Source organism: Oryzias melastigma, linkage group LG2, assembly GCF_002922805.2.
Source record: "Oryzias melastigma strain HK-1 linkage group LG2, ASM292280v2, whole genome shotgun sequence".
Classification (NCBI taxonomy): Eukaryota; Metazoa; Chordata; class Actinopteri; order Beloniformes; family Adrianichthyidae; genus Oryzias; species Oryzias melastigma.
The window spans coordinates 11,613,391-11,633,798 of record NC_050513.1 but is presented as its reverse complement, the minus strand read 5'-3'; the positions used below and the strand labels follow the sequence as shown (position 1 = coordinate 11,633,798).

Below are 20,408 nucleotides of genomic sequence, written 5' to 3'. Positions count from 1 at the left end.
GGCGCCACAATGCAGTTTTTTTTTTCTTTTTAACAGGGGTGGGGTGACTTGACACCCTGGGTGATATTGCATAACCTTCTCAGGTTTCTGGGTCACATCTTGAAAACACATTCAGCTCCACAAATGTTCTCCATTCTTCCCATAGAATTCCTTCCTGAAATAAACCAAAAATAATGTTTTTTTCTCTGTATTTTTATTACTGGAAGTAATCGGAATAACAGGGATTATAATCCACAAACGTTTCACTTCTCCCGGCAGAGGGCAGCTCACCGATTGGCTGCAGAAGAAGGACAGCTATCCGATTGTGGATCTCAGCTACCTGGAGGTGGGGATGGGCTCTCAGAGCATCCACATGGAGTTTGGCGATGGAGGCGTGGCCTACACGCTGCTCGTGAGGGACAGCGCGCGCTGCAAGCGCTTCTTTGGCCTCCTGACAGGTAAAGTGGCAGCGTTTGGGCTCGCCTGCCAGTAACAACCTATTTGGCGAGATCCAGCAGCAGCTTACGGGAACAACGTGCTCCACATTAGAGGAAACCAGGCCGAGCACTTCCTGAGACGACAGACTTTCCCTACAGGAGGGGTCCCACTTAAACAATAGAACGGTTTTATTTAAAATAGGAGTCCCTCTGTGCCCAGTTTCCGAGCGGCCTGTATGCACATTGTTTGAAAGCTCTCGTTAAAATGATTGTTCCTCTGCCAAGGCTGAGGTGTGCGTTCAGTCATGAATCTTATTGGCGAACGAGGGCACAAGAAAAGTAATCCCGTGAGCTCCTGTCCTCCGTAGATTTGTCGCAGCTGAGAGCGATTCCAGATTAACTCTCAGTATTTTGTAACACTCCAGGTTGCATCTTTTAAAAGATAAGCAAAGTCAGATGCTGTTGTGACGGTGATGCCTCTGTTCTTCGTGCCAAACCGACCCAAATACAGCTGCTGGGAGATCCTGCCAGGTAGAAGCACGGAAACATGTCGTGTCCAATCGTCCAAACGGGGTTTTTTTATCAGTCGAAAACCACATCTGGCAGGATGATGGACTCGCTGGCTGGAAGAATCGGAAGGGATGTAGTCCACAAAGTTTTTCACTTATAGGGGTTCATTTGTTTTCCCTAACCCCACAGATAGTTACCCAAGAAACCCCTTTCCTTTTGAAATCTTTTAAATCTAATCAAACGGCGCCGTGCGTTTCTGCTTTCATGTGGTTATCACTCTTGTTGATGTTGGAGCCGGTCAGAGAGCGCCGGGACTGAGACGGGAGGAAGCTGACGGACTGACACACACCAGAGCACCGTCGAGGGTCCGCTTGTTTGTCGACTCGTTTCTGAACCTCCTCCTCTGCCTGTCACATCTGCTTACTGCTGATCCAAGTCTTGGATGGCACCTCGCCTAGCATACCGCGTTAGCACGCTAGTCGAGGTTGTAGTTAGCTTTGACACCTGCTGCTTCTCTTAATCCCTGCCTTTTTTTTTAAAAAAACGTTTGACTGAAATTCATTAGCTGTAAATACTTTTAAATAAATTCTTTGTGTTATGTATTTATTAGTGCTGTTATAGATCACGATTAATCACATTTAATTTGGGAAAATTCATGATTTACCGCACTTTAGGATTGTGATAAATCACAATTAATCACAATTTTGGGTTGTGATTATTCAGCATTATTAACACTTTTGGATTGTAATTAATCATGATTAATCACAATGAATCCAATTGTGATAAATCACAGTTAGTCACACTTTTGCATTGTTATTAACCATGATTAATCACAGTTTCAATTGTGATAAATCAAGATTAGTCACACTTTTGGATTGTTATTAATCACGATTAAGCACGCTTTTAGATTGTGGTGAATTACGATTTTTCACACTTTTGGATTGTGATTATTCATGATTTTTCGCAATTTTTAGTGTGATTATTCACAATTATTCACACTTTTAGATTTTAAGCATGCTTTTGAATTGTTATGAATCACGATTAATCACACTTTGTTTTGAAAATATTGCACTGGAATCGATTGGAAATTGCTTCCTTCTGAAACCAGCCCCCAGTGGTCATTTAAGGAACTACAACATTTAACACTTTTTAAAGTAAAAAAGTGAAACTTTCCCTATGAAAATTATCAACAAAAAGACAAGCTTACTTTTCTAGCTGAGAAAAATTACCAAAAAAAATCCCTAAAAAGTAAATCATTTCATGGATTGGATGTTTGTATATCGATTTTCTAAGAGAAAATTCATAAGAATATCTGTTGAGTAGCTTTCAACGGGTCAGATAATCAGCCGTTCAGTCACACTTGTATTTTTTGTGTTATCACTCCTATTTACACACTTAGAACATTAAAAACTGATAAATTTTGTTTTTTTTTTTTAAAAGTAATTTTTGACCTCAGACACGAAAACAGGGTCAAAATAAAATTAAAAATAAAAATACAAAAAACTTGACATAAATTTCGAAAATTTGAAAAAAAGAAAATTTGAAAAAAAAGAAAATTTGAAAAAAAATTAAAATAAAGAAAAATTACAAAAAACCTGAATAAAAAAATATGAATGTAAAAATCACCAATTGAAAAAGTGTTTGAATTTTTTATTTTTTTTCCTCAATCTTCACTCTTAGTCCTCAGTTTAACAGTTTCAATTCTGTTTTTTGAGCTTTTGTTGCTGAGCTGATCCTAATTTTACAAGGGGGCGGAGCTTTGAGCTCATCGGCCACCAGGACGTGTTTCAAAACAGAAACTGTTACTAATAGATAATTTTTTTTCTATTTTTTTTGTAATTTTCAAGATTTATTTCAAGTTTTCAGGGGTTTTTTTTAGTAAAAAAATATTTTCACATTTTTCAATTTTCAAACCTTTTTTTTTATTTTAATTTTTTCTTTAATTTTCAGCTTTTTACAAATTTATTTTTTTTTAAACTTACAATGTCTTGTTTTCAAATTTTCAATTTTGTATTTTTTTTGGTTGCTATGTCTGTTTTTCAATTTTTCAATCTGTTTTTTTTCGTTCACTTTAAGCTGATCCTGATTTGACACCATATACTTTCTTGACTGTAGTTTTTATGTTCTTTCCTTCGACTCGTCTCCATTTTTAAAAAACAGATAACAAATAAAGCATCGGGTCAGAATCTCATATTCTGTTCTATTGTCCTGCTTCTATTCCCGCCCCTTTACCATCCCTCCTCTCTTTTCTTTTTGTCGTCTCTCCGTTCATTGAGAGAAGCGACCTCGCACCCCGCTGCGAGACACTCTCTCCCTCCGCACTGCTGTCACAGTCAATGACACGCTGGGTTTCGCTATAGCTGCTCCGATCCAGCGGCTTGTGTTTCTAGCATTTTCTCACCCACCGGTTCTATGGAAGTGAAATTTCACACCAGCAACCCAAGTTGGCTTTCTTGTTTCAGCGACAATAGCAAAAGACGTCCGTGGCTGAAGCTGGCCTTTGTGTCGGAGAGTTTTATTTTTCCCAATTGTTAGATGTGACATTTTCATACTCGTGTACATTTACAGTATACTTTCTTTTTACTTTTGCTTTTGTTTTCCCTCTCGGTTAATATTTACACCCTAAAATCTTTAACTTCTTCCTAAATGTCTCATGAAAGTGAGTAGAGTTGGTGTTTGACGTCACCTATTTGCGCAGTTCTTTTCCCCCCACATTCTCAACAGTGTTGTGTCTCTTTGAACTGAGATGCTTCTTGGGGTTTGCGGCCATCCAAAGGTTGCAGAGACATCAGGAATCCTTATTTCCACGCATTCTTCACTTCTGGAATCATTTTTGAATATCTGGTTGCTTTTTTTTGTTGCTTTTTTTCAAAACCGTTCAGTCTTTCCCACGATGGTCTGAACCCAATAAATTTGAGGCTGAAGTTCATTACAGGGTTCCTACAAAGCATGGAAAAATCCAGTGATAGCCAGAGTGAGATGCTTTAAAAATCAAGGCAATGCGCTTTCGTGCAAAGAGCTGCCTCCATGTCACAGCCTGTACATCAGCGTGGCTGAAAACTGCCTTGTAACGAAATTTCATCCAGGCATCTGTTAACAGAATGGTTAAAAAAAAGGAAAAAGCCTGGTGAAAATATCCTTAAAATTATGTCTTTATCATCATAAAATGCACATAAACGAGTGTGGATTGATTTGACGTCATTTATTACAAATTAAAAGCAAAAAGAAACTTAAAACAAAAATAAAAGTTGAATATTTACCAATGTTAAAAGTACTAGAATAGTGTTTTACCCCCCTACCAATTAAAGGTTATGCTATTCAAGACCTCAAGTTAATGGTTGGACATATCTTCAAAACTTGTGAAGGACAATATCTACCTTCACATTCTCACTCTTATCTAGTCATATTTGGATGTATGGTTTATGTCCCCTCCTCATCACTTTTTGACATTTTGGGTGTCATTTTTTGACGTACTGGCTGTTCTCATTAATTTACAGGTCCCGAACCCTCGGTACCCGGTATCGGGTTAGGGTACAAGACTGGTCTCGTCCCAGGGGTTGGAGCCACCTAATGAAAGTCTGGCCCAGTACCAAGCGCCCCTTGGAGTGGTACCAGACAGGCATTGTCTCAAGAGTTGGGGACCCCTGATTAGCATCTGTGGTCGAATACCAAGCGCCCCTTGGAATGGTACCAGACAGGCATTGTCACAAGAGTTGGGGACCCCTGATTAGCATCTGTGGTCGAATACCAAGCGGCACTTGGTACTCGGTACTGGTCAGGTATCATCCCAAGGGTTGGGACCTCTGATTGCAGTCAATTGCCCAGTACCAAGCAGACTTCAGGCCGGTACCAGACAGGTATCGTCGCAAGGGTCGGGGACCCCTGATTGCAGTCCGTGGCCAGGGACCAAGCACCACTTCGGATTGGTAACGGACAGGTATCGTCCCAAGGGTCGGGGACCCCTGATTACAGTTTGTGGCCCAGTACCAAGCAGCCCTGAGACCGGTATCGGACAGGTATTGTCCCAAAGGTTGGGGATCCCTGATTGCAGTCCGTAGCCCAGTACCAATCAGCCTTTGGACTGGTACCAGGTGGGTATCGTCCCAAGGATCGGGGACCCCTGACTACATTCTGTGGCCAGGGACCAAGCACCCGTTCGGATTGGTACAAGACCGATATCGTCCCAAGAGTTGGGGACCTCTGTTTGCAGTCCGTGGCCCAGTACCAAGCAACCTACGAACTGGTAATACACAGGTATCGTCCCAAGGGTCAGGGACCCTTGATTACAGTCTGTGGCCAGGGACCAAGCACCCGTTCGGATTGGTACAAGACCGGTATCGTCACAAGGGTTCTGGACCCCTGATATCAGTCCGTGACACAGTACCAATCAGCCTTTGGACTTTTACCAGACGGGTATCGTCCCAAGGACCAGAGACCCCTGATTACAGCCTTTGGCCCAGTACTAAGCGATCCTCGGACCGCTACCCGACCGGTATCGTCCTAAGGGTCAGGGATCCCTGACTACAGTCTGTGGCCAGGGACCAAGCACCCGTTCCGATTGGTACAAGACTGGTATCGTCCCAAGAGTTGGGGACCTCTGATTGCAGTCCGTGGCCCAGTACCAAGCAACCTACAAACTGGTACCAGACAGGTATTGTCCCAAGGGTCGGGGACCCTTGATTACAGTCTGTGGCCAGGGACCTAGCACCTGTTCAGATTGATACCGGAGCGGTATCATCCCAAGGGTTGTGGACCCCTTATTACAGTCCGTGGCCCAGTACCGAGCAATCCTCGGACCAGTACCAGACGGGTATCGTCCCCAGGGTTGGGGACACCTACATTTTTTGGCTCAGTACCAAGTTGCCCTCAGACCAGTACCAGTTGGCTCGGAGGTTGGGAGCCCCTGATTTAATGGGAACAGCTAGCAAATCAAAATACGACGAGTTGGAGACACCCAAAACGTCAAAAAGTGGCGCAGAGGGGGCCCGAACCATTAATCCACATATGACGAGTTGGGGCAGAGAATGCGTTGGATCTACAGGTCTTTACATTTGGTGTTTACAGGTTCTAACTCCTGTGTGTATTATTGTAGCTTTTGACCATTTAAAAAACTGAGATCACATCAGTGACTCTAGAGGTCAAAATCAATGTATTTTCACCACTGAACACAACAGGCAAATCCGTCTTTTACTGGCATTTGCCTCGAGTTTTCTTCAACGACTCAAGATGTTTTAGAATTTAAAATATTTCCATCTACTGTTGACATCTTTTTGAGTGGTAGCTACTCTGAATTGACATTTCTAGGAAAGTTCTTTGAATAAATGTTACAAAACCACCCCAGATTTGGATGTTTTCCTCTTTTTCCCTCTTTCTCTCAGGAATCGTCCGTGAGATGGCGCACAAGTCCGATAGCAAGCTGAAGTCCATCTCCACCACGAGGCTGTCGGCTCAGCACCACCTCTGGTACGGACCTCGATTGTGAGACAGCTGTATGACGAAAAAAAAAAAAAACTAAACCAAAACTATTTCATTTTATTTGTGTTCACGCTGAAAGATGTGGTCAGAATAGCCTTGCGCACATTTGTATGCGGTTGTAGGTTAAAGGGAGTAATAGCCGTAGAAGTTCTAACACTGCACATTTCTCGCACATCTTTAGTTGATTACAATCAGCTTTTTTTAGACTTCGTTTAGTAAAAACTGCCCCACTAAATTAGCTGGTAAACCACATCTTAATTGGGAACATGTGTCGCTCCACAAATTCTGAAGCGTGTATCTTCCCCTTGTGCCGAATGTTATCGCCATCTGTAGTTTTTTTTAACACCTTCTAATTGCGTGTTTTCCTTTCTTGCTCACAAGATTGCAGCTTTTTTGTTGTTCGTTTTCTGTGAGGGGAAGAAAAAAAAATGTGGTTCCTCTCATGAAAATATCGTTTTGGTGAAAAAAAGTTCTCATCTGCCTGAAAATGTGCAAAAAACATGGCTTGAATAAGCAAACATTTCAGTCCCACTGACAGCTTCTTTGAAGCAGTCTTGAAGAAAAAGGTGTTTTTATCCATTTAGAAGAATGTAAATAAACACCAACTTCCCTTTAGTTTAGAGAGAAACACTTTGTGACGAGATCGGCCGTCATCCCGAGAAAAAGATTAGTGTTTGCATGTACGAAAGCACAACAAAGCCTGAACGTCGAGCCGTTTCTCATCTGGCCTTCACTGCTCGACAATCAAAAAATAAAAACAAATCAAAGCGGCTCCTTTCATGTTTTCCGATGCAGTTAACCGCAGCCTCAGAAGGTCCGTCCAATGTTTGCCCAATACAATTCCTGTCAGCCATTATTACGTCAATTATCCTTAGGGCTTGCAAATGTGAAAACGCTGAGACGCTTCCAAGACAGCACCTGCTCCCCCTTTCGCGTTTCCCTAATCAGCTTTTGTTTCTTTTAATCTTCAAGGCCTCTCGTGTGCGAGGACATCCAGGCAGATGTGGAGGACGGACAGCTCCAGTTCTTCTACATGCTGGCGTTTGTGCTGCAAGGTGACAAAACCGAGTCGACCTCGCCAAATGTGCAAATACTTCCATGTCATCAGCATAAAACCGTGCTTTTATCTGAACTTGGTCATGTGTGTGTCTGCTTCTTGCTTGGAAAAAGATTATATTTCAAGACTCAACATGATTCAATGGCACCACGAGTTTTCGCCTCAACCCTTAGCTACTCATCCTGTCTTGTCAAAGCTAATTACTGGAAAAAGATGGTGTGTAATTTTAAGATGACACGGTTTGACGAATGACGGTCAAATGGAGGTCTAGAGTACTGTAAGAGATGTAAGTTTGTTTTTGTTTGTTTGTTGTATTCGTTTTTTGTCTGCACTCCAACTATAGTTTTATCTATTGTAGAATCATTCCTGGTGGTCTTTTAACTCTAGTCTGGGTTGTGGGCGGGACTATTGGTGCAGACGTTTTCATCTACAAATTCCTATCAATCCTTTTTTAACACTCTAGCTTATACCTGCTAGCTCACATGTCAAAGTCAAGGCCCGGGGGCCAGATCCGGCCCTCCAGATAATTTTATTTCATTGCTATTAATAGCCCAATGTTATCTTGTGCTTATTTCTAACTTTTATAATTTTGACAAAATGTATTTTAATTGAGAGTAACATTTTGAAAGTTATTTAAGGTTTAAGTTGATTTATTCTGGAATAATATTGCTTCATTTTTATTATTCATAATTATGTTTAAAAGTTACAGTTTTAAAATTGGCATTCTGCTAGCTTTTTAGATTACTTTGGTATTTACTGAGACTTTTTAGGCTATTTTGGAGTTTAGCGTATATTTCAGCAACGTGCTAGCTGTTTTGGTTTATTATAGTTGCTATGCTAGCTTTAGCTCTTTAATACCGATTAAAGGTTGTTTTGGTAGTGTAAGTATTAGTTGCTATGCTAACTTTAGTCCTTCATCAACGGTTAAAGGTTGTTTTGTTAGCATAAGCATTAGTTGATAGGCTAGCTTTAGCTCTTTAATACCGATTGAAGGTTGTTTTGCTAGTGTAAGTATTAGTTGCTATGCTAACTTTAGTCCTTCATCAACAGTTAAATATTGTTTTGCTAGGCTAAGCGTTAGTTGGTATGCTACCTTTAGCCCTTCACCGCCAGTTAAAGATTGTTTTGTTAGGCTAAGCGTTAGTTGGTATGCTAGCTTAGCCCTTCCCCGCCAGTTAAAGATTGTTTTGTTAGCGTAAGCGTTAGTTGGTATGCTAGCTTTAGCCCTTCACCGCCAGTTAAAGATTGTTTTGTTAACGTAAGCGTTAGTTGGTATGCTAGCTTTAGCCCTTCACCACCAGTTAAAGATTGTTTTGTTAGCATAAACGTTAGTTGGTATGCTAGCTTTAGCCCTTCACCGCCAGTTAAAGATTGTTTTGTTAGCGTAAACGTTAGTTGGTATGCTAGCTTTAGCCCTTCACCGCCAGTTAAAGATTGTTTTGTTAGCGTAAGCGTTAGTTGGTATGCTAGCTTTAGCCCTTCACCGCTAGTTAAAGATTAATTTGCTAGGGTAAGCATTAGTTGGTATGCTAGCTTAGCCCTTCCCCACCAGTTAAAGATTGTTTTGTTACCGTAAGCGTTAGTTGGTATGCTAGCTTTAGCCCTTCACCGCCAGTTAAAGATTGTTTTGTTAGCGTAAGCGTTAGTTGGTATGCTAGCTTTAGCCCTTTACCGCCAGTTAAAGATTGTTTTGTTAGCGTAAGCGTTAGTTGGTATGCTAGCTTTAGCCCTTCACCGCCAGTTAAAGATTGTTTTGTTAGCGTAAGCGTTAGTTGGTATGCTAGCTTTAGCCCTTCACCGCCAGTTAAAGATTGTTTTGTTAGCGTAAGCGTTAGTTGGTATGCTAGCTTTAGCCCTTCACCGCCAGTTAAAGATTGTTTTGTTAGCGTAAGCGTTAGTTGGTATGCTAGCTTTAGCCCTTCACCGCCAGTTAAAGATTGTTTTGTTAGCGTAAGCGTTAGTTGGTATGCTAGCTTTAGCCCTTCACCGCCAGTTAAAGATTGTTTTGTTAGCGTAAGCGTTAGTTGGTATGCTAGCTTTAGCCCTTCACCGCCAGTTAAAGATTGTTTTGTTAGCGTAAGCGTTAGTTGGTATGCTAGCTTTAGCCCTTCACCGCCAGTTAAAGATTGTTTTGTTAGCGTAAGCGTTAGTTGGTATGCTAGCTTTAGCCCTTCACCGCCAGTTAAAGATTGTTTTGTTAGCGTAAGCGTTAGTTGGTATGCTAGCTTTAGCCCTTCACCGCCAGTTAAAGATTGTTTTGTTAGCGTAAGCGTTAGTTGGTATGCTAGCTTTAGCCCTTCACCGCCAGTTAAAGATTGTTTTGTTAGCGTAAGCGTTAGTTGGTATGCTAGCTTTAGCCCTTCACCGCCAGTTAAAGATTGTTTTGTTAGCGTAAGCGTTAGTTGGTATGCTAGCTTTAGCCCTTCACCGCCAGTTAAAGATTGTTTTGTTAGCGTAAGCGTTAGTTGGTATGCTAGCTTTAGCCCTTCACCGCCAGTTAAAGATTGTTTTGTTAACGTAAGCATCAGTTGCTAAGCTAACTTTAGTCCATCAACGGTTAAAAAGCATTTTGCTAGCGTAAGTATTAGTTTCTATGCTAGCTTAGCCCATCAACACCAGTTAAGGGTTGTTTTGTTAGTATAAGTATCAGTTGCTATGCTAGCTTTAACCCTTCAACCCCGTACATATCCCCTGCGACACCTAAATGACACACACTCTTTCTGTTTAACTTTATACACAGTTGACGAGAATCAGCGAATTCTAACAAGGTTACGAGAGGTATTTCACCAAAAACAGCAGCAATATGCAAAACTAGCGTAAAGTGTTGCATATTAGCGCAAAGACACTTAGCTTCACGACACAATAAGCTAACTTACATTAAATGCGTAGACACTTAAATACCGTAAAGGGTTGCATATTAGTTCAAGATTTCTTTTCTCTACTTCAGAATTCGCTGGAATTATGTTCATACCGTAACAGTTCAAGAGTTACGGAAGTAAAAAAAATGTCAGCGCTGGAGCTGTTAGAGTTAAAGGAGAAAAAAAATAAGCTAGGTATTTAGCATCAACAAAGGTGGAATTTTGGCAAAAAATAAAAACCTTTTGCAAAATAAATAAAATTAAAAAAAACCCATTCATGGGTCTAGTGAATTAATTTTCCTAAGTTTTAGCGACTAATAATTTAGCTTCAGTTAGCTTTTTATTAAAGTTAGCCACAGCTGTGTATCAAAGAGTTAACCTATTGAAGAAGTCAGACTGTTAGGAGGACTAGACATTTGTTTTTCTTAGTCTGCTTTTTTTTTAATCTTCCTGATAACATTTTTTTTCTTGTAATATCGCCCCCAAATGGACAGCTGTTGTAACTGCATTTGACCATGCCAGTTTGAAAACAAAACCAAGCAAAAGTAACTCCAGAATTTGAGGTCATTTTGCTCGTGTTTAGACCGATCGTAAGGAAATGTTTTTGCGGAAATTATTAGTAAAAATGTATCGACCTCCGAAGATCCAAGGAAGAAAGGAGAAGTTTAAAAAAAAAAGGAAAAGTGTAATTTCTTGAGATAAAAAACTAGAGTCAGGAAGAGCAAAATATGGAAAATAAGAGGTGATTTGTGGGCAGCGGCTGACGTGAGCTGCCTGTCAACAATCCATGTTAGCCTTTGCCATAAAACGAGGCGGATATATACAGTTTAGACTCAGCGGGTTGACAGATGGCTGCGTTTGCATGCGTGCGGTTGGGATTTAGCATATCGGCGCTGCCGGACCCCCGTCTGTCTGCAACAGTCGAGACATTTCAAGCCGACGTAGCTGCAGGCTACACACAGCTGTGCGAGTTGGTGGAATTTCAATTGTCCTAATTTTAACCTGTCCAGATCTGCCTTTTCTCCTCAACTCGTTACTTTTTGTGACATGAAATGTTAAACTCCGTAAGTGGAAGCCTTTTAACACCAGTGACCTGTAACTGGTGCTCGTAGTAGATCAGAGGCTGAAAATCTGTGCAGGTTGAAGAACCTACGAGGCGCTAAATATGCGTTTGCTCAAGGGGAAACGGTTGGGTTATAGTGAGTTCTGAGGCTTGAAGACTTTGATGCTGAACAGATCCCAGTGGTTTGATGCAGAACTAATGAGACATGTTATGTTACCTCAATCAGGCATTCCTGTCTTTGACTTTGGGCTTTTTTGTACGGAAGATAAATGGATACAAAAGGGGGGAAAAAAATCACAAATGCAGATCAAATGTTTTTTACAGATTTATGTTTTCTCTAATTAACTTATTGAAAAAGTCTTGCGGTTTGGCTGCTCCGCTTTGATTGATAGTTAAGATTTAACTGAGCTTTTTGTCCTTTACAAGGATCCATACATGAATTTATTTCATAGTAAAAAAGTTCAGAATTCAGTTAAAGAAAAAAAAATCTTTTTGTTATTTTGTTTTTTAATCATGATTTATTACGCTTTTATAAATCTGTAAATAATAATAAAACAAGTTATTGCATTCATTTAAAAAATAAATAATGAATTATGAGTTTAACATAAATGAAATTATTAAAAAACGTTTTTTTCATACATAATTAACACTTCAAAAAAGGTGTTTTGTTTAAAAAAAAGTTTGGAAATCTTAATAAAAAATTGCAAATACATAAACAAAATGGTAAATTAACAAATTTTTGAAATTGTAAAGATTAAACAATTACAAAAATAGATCAGAACGTGCATAAACAAGTAACAAGAAATTGAAATTTAAATAAAACAAATGTAAATTATAAAAAAATACATAAAAATATGTGAAAGAAATAGTTTGAGTCACTTATTTTTTTTCACAAACTGGTAATTCGGTTTTATTTTTAGGAATAAGAGCAAAAAAGAGGGAAAAAAATCAACCATAAGACATAAACTGTACACAAAAACAAAAAAAGTAACAAAAAGAAATACAAAATGACATTTAATTTTCGTTTAAACAAATCAAATTTATATGCATTTATGTTTTAAGACTTTTGAGAAAACTCTTAAAATATACTATTTGAATATTAATGAAACCTACATACCTTGTAGTATTTGTAAAAATAAGACTAATATGTGTGTTTTTTTATTGTACTAAATAAAAACAATTAAAAAACAGATTGTAAAGTATTTTGAAGTAAAGCAGTGCCTCATAGATCGTTTAAAGTCAATTAAACGAACACTTTTGGAGAATTTATAAAAACAGTTACCAAACTTGTTTGTTTCTATTCTAGATGATATCTGGACGCCTCTGACGGTTTTGGCGACTCGAGAGACGCTCTACCTGCTCAGAGAAAGTCACCAGTGGAGGAAAGGAAGCTCGACGGCGAGCGAAAGCGAGGAATCGCGGAGCGGGAGCGTCACCGTTTCAGAGACTCTGCCCATCAGCTGTGTGAGCTCCGTCGTCCTGTGGCCGTCGGAAGAGTGCAGGATGGATATAAAGCTCTACGACGAGGTTTGTTTTCTCTTTTCTATTAGCAGACTAAAGGTGCATTCACACCGAACGCGATTCACGTGGACGAAGCCGCCAGTTCCAATATTAATCAATGGTCCAGACGTGCTCTGAAGCGAATTGAAGCCCCGTGGCGTGATGTGAGTGACTGGCGTGGGGCGAAGGTCTTCCAGCAGCTCGATTTGTGTGGCAAGGTGCGAATCAGGCGGTACAGCTCAAATGTAAATACCTGAAGAATGACAGGTTGCTGCGTCCCATCTGCCAATCAGGAACTTAGCTTTGGGCACGGGACGTTTTCAGTGACCCGATCAGCACCTAGAATATTAATCCACAAGCATTTTTGCCCTGTTGTTGCGCTGCGGTTCTCTGGCTGCAACCAGATAGCCTCCTGGACCAGTGGGGTTCGCCCGCTCCACACGCCGGGAGACAGAGAGCCACTCTGGGTAGTGCGGACCGGAGAGCTGGGAGCGGGAACCAGGGAGTGGGGACTGTGGAGCTCGGAGCGAGAGCGCAGGGTGGGAACCAGGGAGTGGGGACCGTGGAGCGCATGCAGGAACCGGGGAGAGCAGGGCGGGAACCAGGGTGCGGGAACCATGGAGCGCAAGGCGGGAACCGCGGACTGATGACAGCGGAGCTGGGAGCGGGAGCGTAAAACAGTGAAGCACAAGGCAGGGACCGCGGAGCTCGGTGCGAGAGTGCAGGGTGGGAACCAGGGTGCGGGAACTGTGGAGCGCAAAGGAGGAACCGAGGCATGGGAACCGTGGAACGCATGGTGGGAACCGCGGACCAAAGACCTTGGAGCTAGGACCCGGGAGTGGGGAGCGTGGGGCCAGAACCAAGGACCGCAGACCAGGGACCAGGGACTGCGGACCTGAGAGCGGGGACCCCGAAGCGCCTTCAGGAACCGGGGACTGCTGGGTTGGGAGCGAAGTACCGAAATTGGCACCGACTAGCAACCGAAACCAAAGAACCGCTTTGGCACCAGAACCGCATAAAACCCAATCGTGCCCAACCCTACAGATCAGTGGCTTTCGCTCCTGTGGCGGAGCTCAGTCGCTCAATACGCCGGCAGAAAGCGAGATGATGTGGGGGTTGCCAGTTTGGGTCTCCTCGAAACATTAAAAAAAGGAAAAAGGTCTCCTAATTTTATCCCCCAATCACAAACGTGGACATGATTTCATGTCTGCCACAGACACCAGTGAAGACAAAAAATCCTTCAAAAGTTCAGGGCTGTCTTGTGGGTTCCAGATGACCCCACTTTTAACGTAAACATGCCTAGGAAAGCATAAAGATTACGAGTCTTTGGTATGACTCAACCTGGTTTTATACTCATGACTTTCTAGTCTCAGGTAGGACGCTCAACCACAAGGCCACTAAGCTAGCACACATGTGCTTGAACAGCCTAATGGGCCCGGAAGGTTAAGAAAACAAAATATCCGTTTGACGTGCTTCCATCTCACCTATGTAAGTGTTAGCTAAAACCTGTCGCCCGCAGCACGCCCATAGAAAAAAACTGCATGATCATTTTGACTCTACGGTCCTACCGAGTGCTTTGCAGTCGTAAAATGTTGAGCGAGCCACCTGCATGCCCCGTAAAAGCTAGTCGGTTTTTCTCCCGTAGATGAAGGCAAACATTTAGATTGTCACAAAGGAAATGTTTACAAACATATCTCGGTTGTTTCTTTGATACGAGCTTTGAAGGAGCTGCTCTTCACGCCTTTTGTCGTTCTCCCGCAGACTGTGAAACAGGAGAGGACGTGGTGCATGCGGTCGGAGAGCGGCGAGCTCCTCCAGGGCCTGCTGGCCTGGGTCAGGACACAGTGGGAGGCCATGTTCGGAGTGAAACTACACACGACCCTGCAAGACGACGCAGCGTCATAAAAGAAGACACACAAGACTAACGGAAAAGAGTTTAAAAAAAAGGAAAACAAAAGTTTAGTCAGCCTGAGCAAATGTGTCTTTATTTTCTCTCTCGCACTCAGTCTGGTCCCATTACGTTTGTTGCTTTAAGCCAAAGGCTTAAAACTGGACTCATTCATGTGGTACACAAACCTGTAAAAAGCTTTGGTTGCATAATTTTTTTTTTTTCCTCCAGAAAAAACATCCTGCCCAACTTTTCTCCAGCTCAAATGGAGTGTGCCTTGTTTCTTTTATGGACGTCCCGCTCTCCGGTTCACCTCAATGCGTGTCACGTTGTTCCCTAAAACATCTGTAGCATTCCAGAAATGTGGAGCAGATTTGGAATTAGGGGGCATTACGTCTGAGGAGGGGGGGAATTCACCTTAAATTAAGACCTTTTAATCTCGACAGTACCCCCTCCTTTGGCCCGTTTAAGCATTAACACGAGGTTATGAAGGATTTTACCCCCACTTAAAGAGTCAAGAGTTTGCATAAATGTTTAAAAATCGTTAAATAAAAGTGTGAAAATTCATTTTTTTAAATATAACTCTGTTTTTATGGTTTGTTTTGGTTCATCAGGGATTGACGTCATGTCTGTTACAGCTGTGATTTCAATTAAAACGAAGCCTAATTTATTGTAAATTTGTCATAAATTGATAACATAAATCTTGAGTTTTATTTTTTTAAGATGTTGTAAACTTGAATATAAAAAGTTTGTGTGTCTACTTTGTTAACATAGTTCTCATAGCATCAACGCAGCATGTCCTCTAATAAAGTGGGTTCTTCCCGCCGCACATTTAACAGTTTTCGTCCAGTTTTGTGTGTAGAATGTGTGTTCCAATAAGGCTACGCACACACCGCCATTGGCAACATTAGTTCAAGTGGTCACTTCCGATAAAGAATTCTTCGTAAACGTGGGTTTCGGGCTTCTTCGTTCAAAACTAGCTTAGCTAGGCAAGTTTTTAAGACAGGAAATATGTAACAATCATGTGAACAAATTATGTTTTTCCACAGTGCTACACAACCAAATTTTAATCCCTTTCTTTAATTTAAAAAATTAATCCTATAAATACAATATATAAAAATATATATAAAAACCATGGGTCTTTGATATTGTTTGGGGCAAATATGGAGGAGGGCCGGATCCGGCCCGCGGGCCGTAGTTTGCTTTAAAGCATATATATGTAGGCAGTATTCTATCTGAATACTTCTTTACACTAAATCGGCACATTTTACATTTGCAACATATAGATAGTATATAAAAAGTATACTTCAAGTATAGTATGCTAAAATAGACTACTCTTTGTTCATTCAAATGGCCACTTCCAGAGAAAAGTCTTGATAAACACACATTTCGGGTTCCACGTTCAAAACTCTCTTTTTACTTGTAGCTACGCAAGTTTTTAAGACCTTTTGTAAACAACAATAATTAACACAAAATATAGTTTTAAGCTACGTTCACACTCCCCTCACTCATTCAAGAGCCCACTTTCAAAGAAAAGTCTTGGCAAATATGGATTTCAAGCTTTCGCTTTCAAAACTCCTATTTATGCGTAGCTACACAAGTTTTTAATACAGTTTTTGAACGAGAGTTGGCACAAAATATGGTTTTAAGCTACATTTAACACGCATTCAAGCGGCCACTCTCAATGAAAAGTCTATGTAAATGCACCTTTCAGGTTTTCGTGTTAAGGACTAGTGTTTATGCTACCTGCGGCTCCAGATCCACATGTGGCTCTTTCATGTCTCTATGGTGGCTCTTTGGCCAAACATAAAATAAGTCATGGAGACTGCTGACCGTCTGATTCAGCAGCTCCATGCTTATGGCGGCCTAACCAAAACTACCTAAATAAACAAAGCCCGGAATCTAAGACTACCAATGTACGAACTAACATAACAAAACCCAGCAGTCTAAGACTGCGGAGGGGAAAAATTAACAAAAAATAAATAAAAGAAAAATAAAATGGCATTTTTTTTAAGTAAAGATTACTTAATTAGTATTTATTTAGGTTAGTTAAATGTATAAATTGATGGCTGAGGTTCACATAGATGACAAACTTTGTAGATTTTTACATCCCTGTTGACCTGAAGACATCTTGTTTGCTCAATTCTACCTCCAGAATGAACAGATTTTATATGCAAAGTAAAACTTTGTTTAAAAGTTTGATCTTTTATGAATTAAAAGCACACATTGTCTTATGCTGCATAACATTGGTTAGTAGCTGCACTGAGATATTTTGAAAATAAGTTAAAAAAAAATCACATTTTGACAGATGGTAGGTTCTTTTTAAATTTTTGCTTCTATTTGTGCCAAAAAGTAGACAAAATTCATATTTATTATTTTTTAGAAAAGGGGTCATGAATGCAAATCTAAATTTCTTAAAGCCTTGAAGTAAGACTATACGGCTCCTTCTAGGTTTTGATCAGTAGAAAACGAGCCCAAATGGCTCTTACTGTTAAAAGTCGCCGACCCTTTGGTTTAAGCATGTCTATGCAAGTTCCTACAACCCTTTTCAGGCTCTATGTCCAAAACGCATGACCACTGAATTCATGTCACCAGTTAAACTAGGTCGAACTGTGACCAATCTGACGTATGAATTTAGTTTACTTCCCAGACATAGCGATGAACCTCAACATGAAGGTGATCCATATCTGCCATTGCAAGGACGCTAGCAATCGACTAAAACGTTTTCGTTTCGTGCAGAGATCGCAATTCGTACCACTTTGACATTTCACACCTAACCTCATTCAACTGTATGTGGAAGACGTGTGCTAGGACACAGTAGAATAAGAAGAAGTAGCCCCTCCCTGCTTGTCCAGTGTGAACGCTATGTTCTTAAACGCGGGTTAAATGTTCGGTGTGTACCTAGCTTAAGGAATTGGGACACCAAGCGAACTTGGAAATTACTCATGCCTGGTGGGGTATTTGTTTGTTGCGATGATGATGTCAGTGTTCTTCATTGAAGAGAAAAACAAAGACGAGCGACCCTGTTTCCACATCGTAGCCTCTGGCTCCCGCTTCAAAGTAGCGGAGATCTCTCCGGCCGCTTTGGCGCCCTACATATCCCCGATGAAGACACCTTTAGTTGCAGCCAAGCGAGCGCACGAATGACTACCGACTGCTTGCCCGCGTCCTTCAGGGCAGCCTGGTTTTAGTGTTTCCTCCGCATTTTTTTTGTTTATGCACAAGAAGGTTAAAGGTCATGCTTAGGATATCCATCCAATCAGCCCCTTTTTTTCCACTAAGAGGAAAAAATCTTGCATAGAAGCAAAAGGAGGCAAGCAAATAAAACGGAGTTAATGGCAGCGCGTACAGTACGTCATTAATCCGGCTTTATGGCTCATACATTTGTTGCCATCCCTCTCCGTGTGTTTTCTTCTGCTCTTTAACGATTGCTGTATCCTCCCAGGAACCAACTACAAGCAAGGAAACAATATTTTGTAGTGAAAATTAATGATCCCAGAAAAGATGCGTGAGTCATAATGGTTGCATGCTATGAGTTGATGTCACAAACTTGGGAGGAAATAAGCAATCTGGGCTGATACTAAAACATTACCGCAACATGTGTGCTTGCAGTAGGGAGAGGCGGCGGGCTGCTGCACGGGTGGGCAAAAGGGGCTGCATATTGGAGGCTGCTGCCCCTAATCGAGCAGTTAATATTCACCCAGCAGGGGGGCAGGAAAAGATCTGTAAGCCCCTCAATTTTTTTTTTATCAGTTTTTGTGAATTTTTATCTGCAGAAGCCATATTTTTTAACAGGTGGCGGGAGGCGTTCATGGCGCATTCATATCAGAGAACAGAAGGAAGTAAGGAAGATAGTGAGGCAGGAAAGCAGGATGCAGACATCTGGCCTGATTCAACCTCCCACCCAACTCCAAACATTTCAGGTCCTTTGCTAAATCAGGAGGCGTACAGCTGCAGCGTGCATGACGGCAAGGAAATGTGTTGAATGCCAGAGTCAAAAACAAAGTTCTGGAGAGTCGGCCTCCAGGTGGAGGGACCTCTGCTCTCCTTTGGACCGACGGGATGACCCACTCCAATGAAAATTGTGTTTCTTAACACGTTCTTGTTGTGTTTTCTGATAATGGAGGACAAGTATAAGGAAATTATTATCAAGACTGCATCTCATTCAAACACTGAATCAGGAAAAGATGAAGAGAATGATGTTTGACAGTTTGTTATGTAGAAAATACATTTGTCTTTGTTTTCCTCGTTTGAGCTGGCGTCTATGGTGGCCGACAAGGCTCACGTAAAAAAATTGCATACCGCAACAACAAAAGCCAAAAAATTATGACAAAAGCCAAAAAATTATGACAAAAACCACTCCACAACGACAACATCTGAAGCACAATGACAACAGCCGAAACACGACGACAAAAGCCGAAGCATGACGATAAAAACCAAAGTACAATGACAAAAGCTGAAGCATGATGACAAAAGCTGAAGCAAAATAAAAGCAAAAGCACCACGACAAAGACCACAACACATAAAAAAAGGCGAAGCATGACAACAAAGGTCACAACACAACAATAAAAGTTGAAGTATGGAAAACCAAAGCCACTGCACAACAACAAAATCTGAAGCACGACAACAAACAACGACAAAAGCCATAACACAACGACCAAAGCCGATACAGGACGACAAAAGCCACAACACAACGACACAAGCCATAGAACGACGAAAAAGGCCGAAGCACGACTACAAAAGTCTATGCATGACGACAAAAGCCACAACAAACAAAAACCTGACGACAAAAGTCGAAGCACGACTACAAAAGCCGATGCACGATGACAAAATAATAATAATAATAATACATTTAATTTAAAAGCGCCTTTCAGGCTCTCAAGGTCACTTTACAAAAAAAGGTAAGAACACACAAGTAAAAAACCAAAGTGTTAGAGTATTAAACAGAAAACAGAAGATGCTTTAAATAAGCTTGTCTGAACAGGAAAGTTTTGAGTTGTGATTTGAAGGTTGTTAGAGAGTCCAGGTTTCTGAGATCAGGGGGAAGAGAGTTCCAGAGTCTGGGGTCAGAGCAGCTAAAGGCTCTGCCACCCATGGTGCAGAGGCGAGGCAGGGGAACAGACAGGTGAAGGGACAATGAAGACCGCAGGGAGCGGGACGGTGTGGGGATGTTGATTGGTCCAGACAGGTATGGAGGGGAGAGGTTGTGGATGGCCTTGAAGGTGTGCAGAAGGATTTTGAAGTTGATGCGTGACTGGACTGGGAGCCAGTCCAGATGCTGGAGAACAGGGGTGATGTGGTGGTGAAGTGGGGTTCCAGAGATGATCCCAGCTGCAACGTTTTGAACCAGTTGAAGTCTATGGATGGATTTCTTGGGGAGACCGAAGAGGAGGGAGTTGCAGTAATCAAGACGGCTGGTGACGAGGCTGTGGACCAGGATGGAGGCTGAGTGAGGGGTGAGGGAGGGACGGAGACGGTTGATGTTACGTAGGACCGGGTGATGTTGCTGATATGGGTCTGAAAGGAGAGAGAGCCGTCGAGGATGACACCCAAACTTTTTATCTGTGATGATGAAGTGACTGGGGAATTATCAATGGAGAGCGAAAGGGAGTTGAGTTTGGAGAGGGTGGATCTGGTGCCA

At 41.5% G+C, this 20,408-nt stretch overlaps 1 protein-coding gene across 1 annotated transcript in view; it reads left to right on the top strand.

Annotated features, from left to right (window-relative positions):
• The window catches only part of LOC112156679 (serine/threonine kinase 11 interacting protein), a 44,227-nt gene extending 28,624 nt beyond the window's left edge, over nt 1–15,603 (top strand). The window contains exons 22-26 of the mRNA XM_024288957.2: nt 259–437; nt 6,305–6,389; nt 7,374–7,456; nt 12,686–12,906; nt 14,641–15,603. Of these exons, the coding sequence (XP_024144725.1) occupies nt 259–437; nt 6,305–6,389; nt 7,374–7,456; nt 12,686–12,906; nt 14,641–14,784 (712 nt within the window). The 3' untranslated portion in view covers nt 14,785–15,603. The remainder of the gene's footprint in view (nt 1–258; nt 438–6,304; nt 6,390–7,373; nt 7,457–12,685; nt 12,907–14,640) is intronic.
• The last annotated feature ends 4,805 nt before the right edge of the window (nt 15,604–20,408 follow it).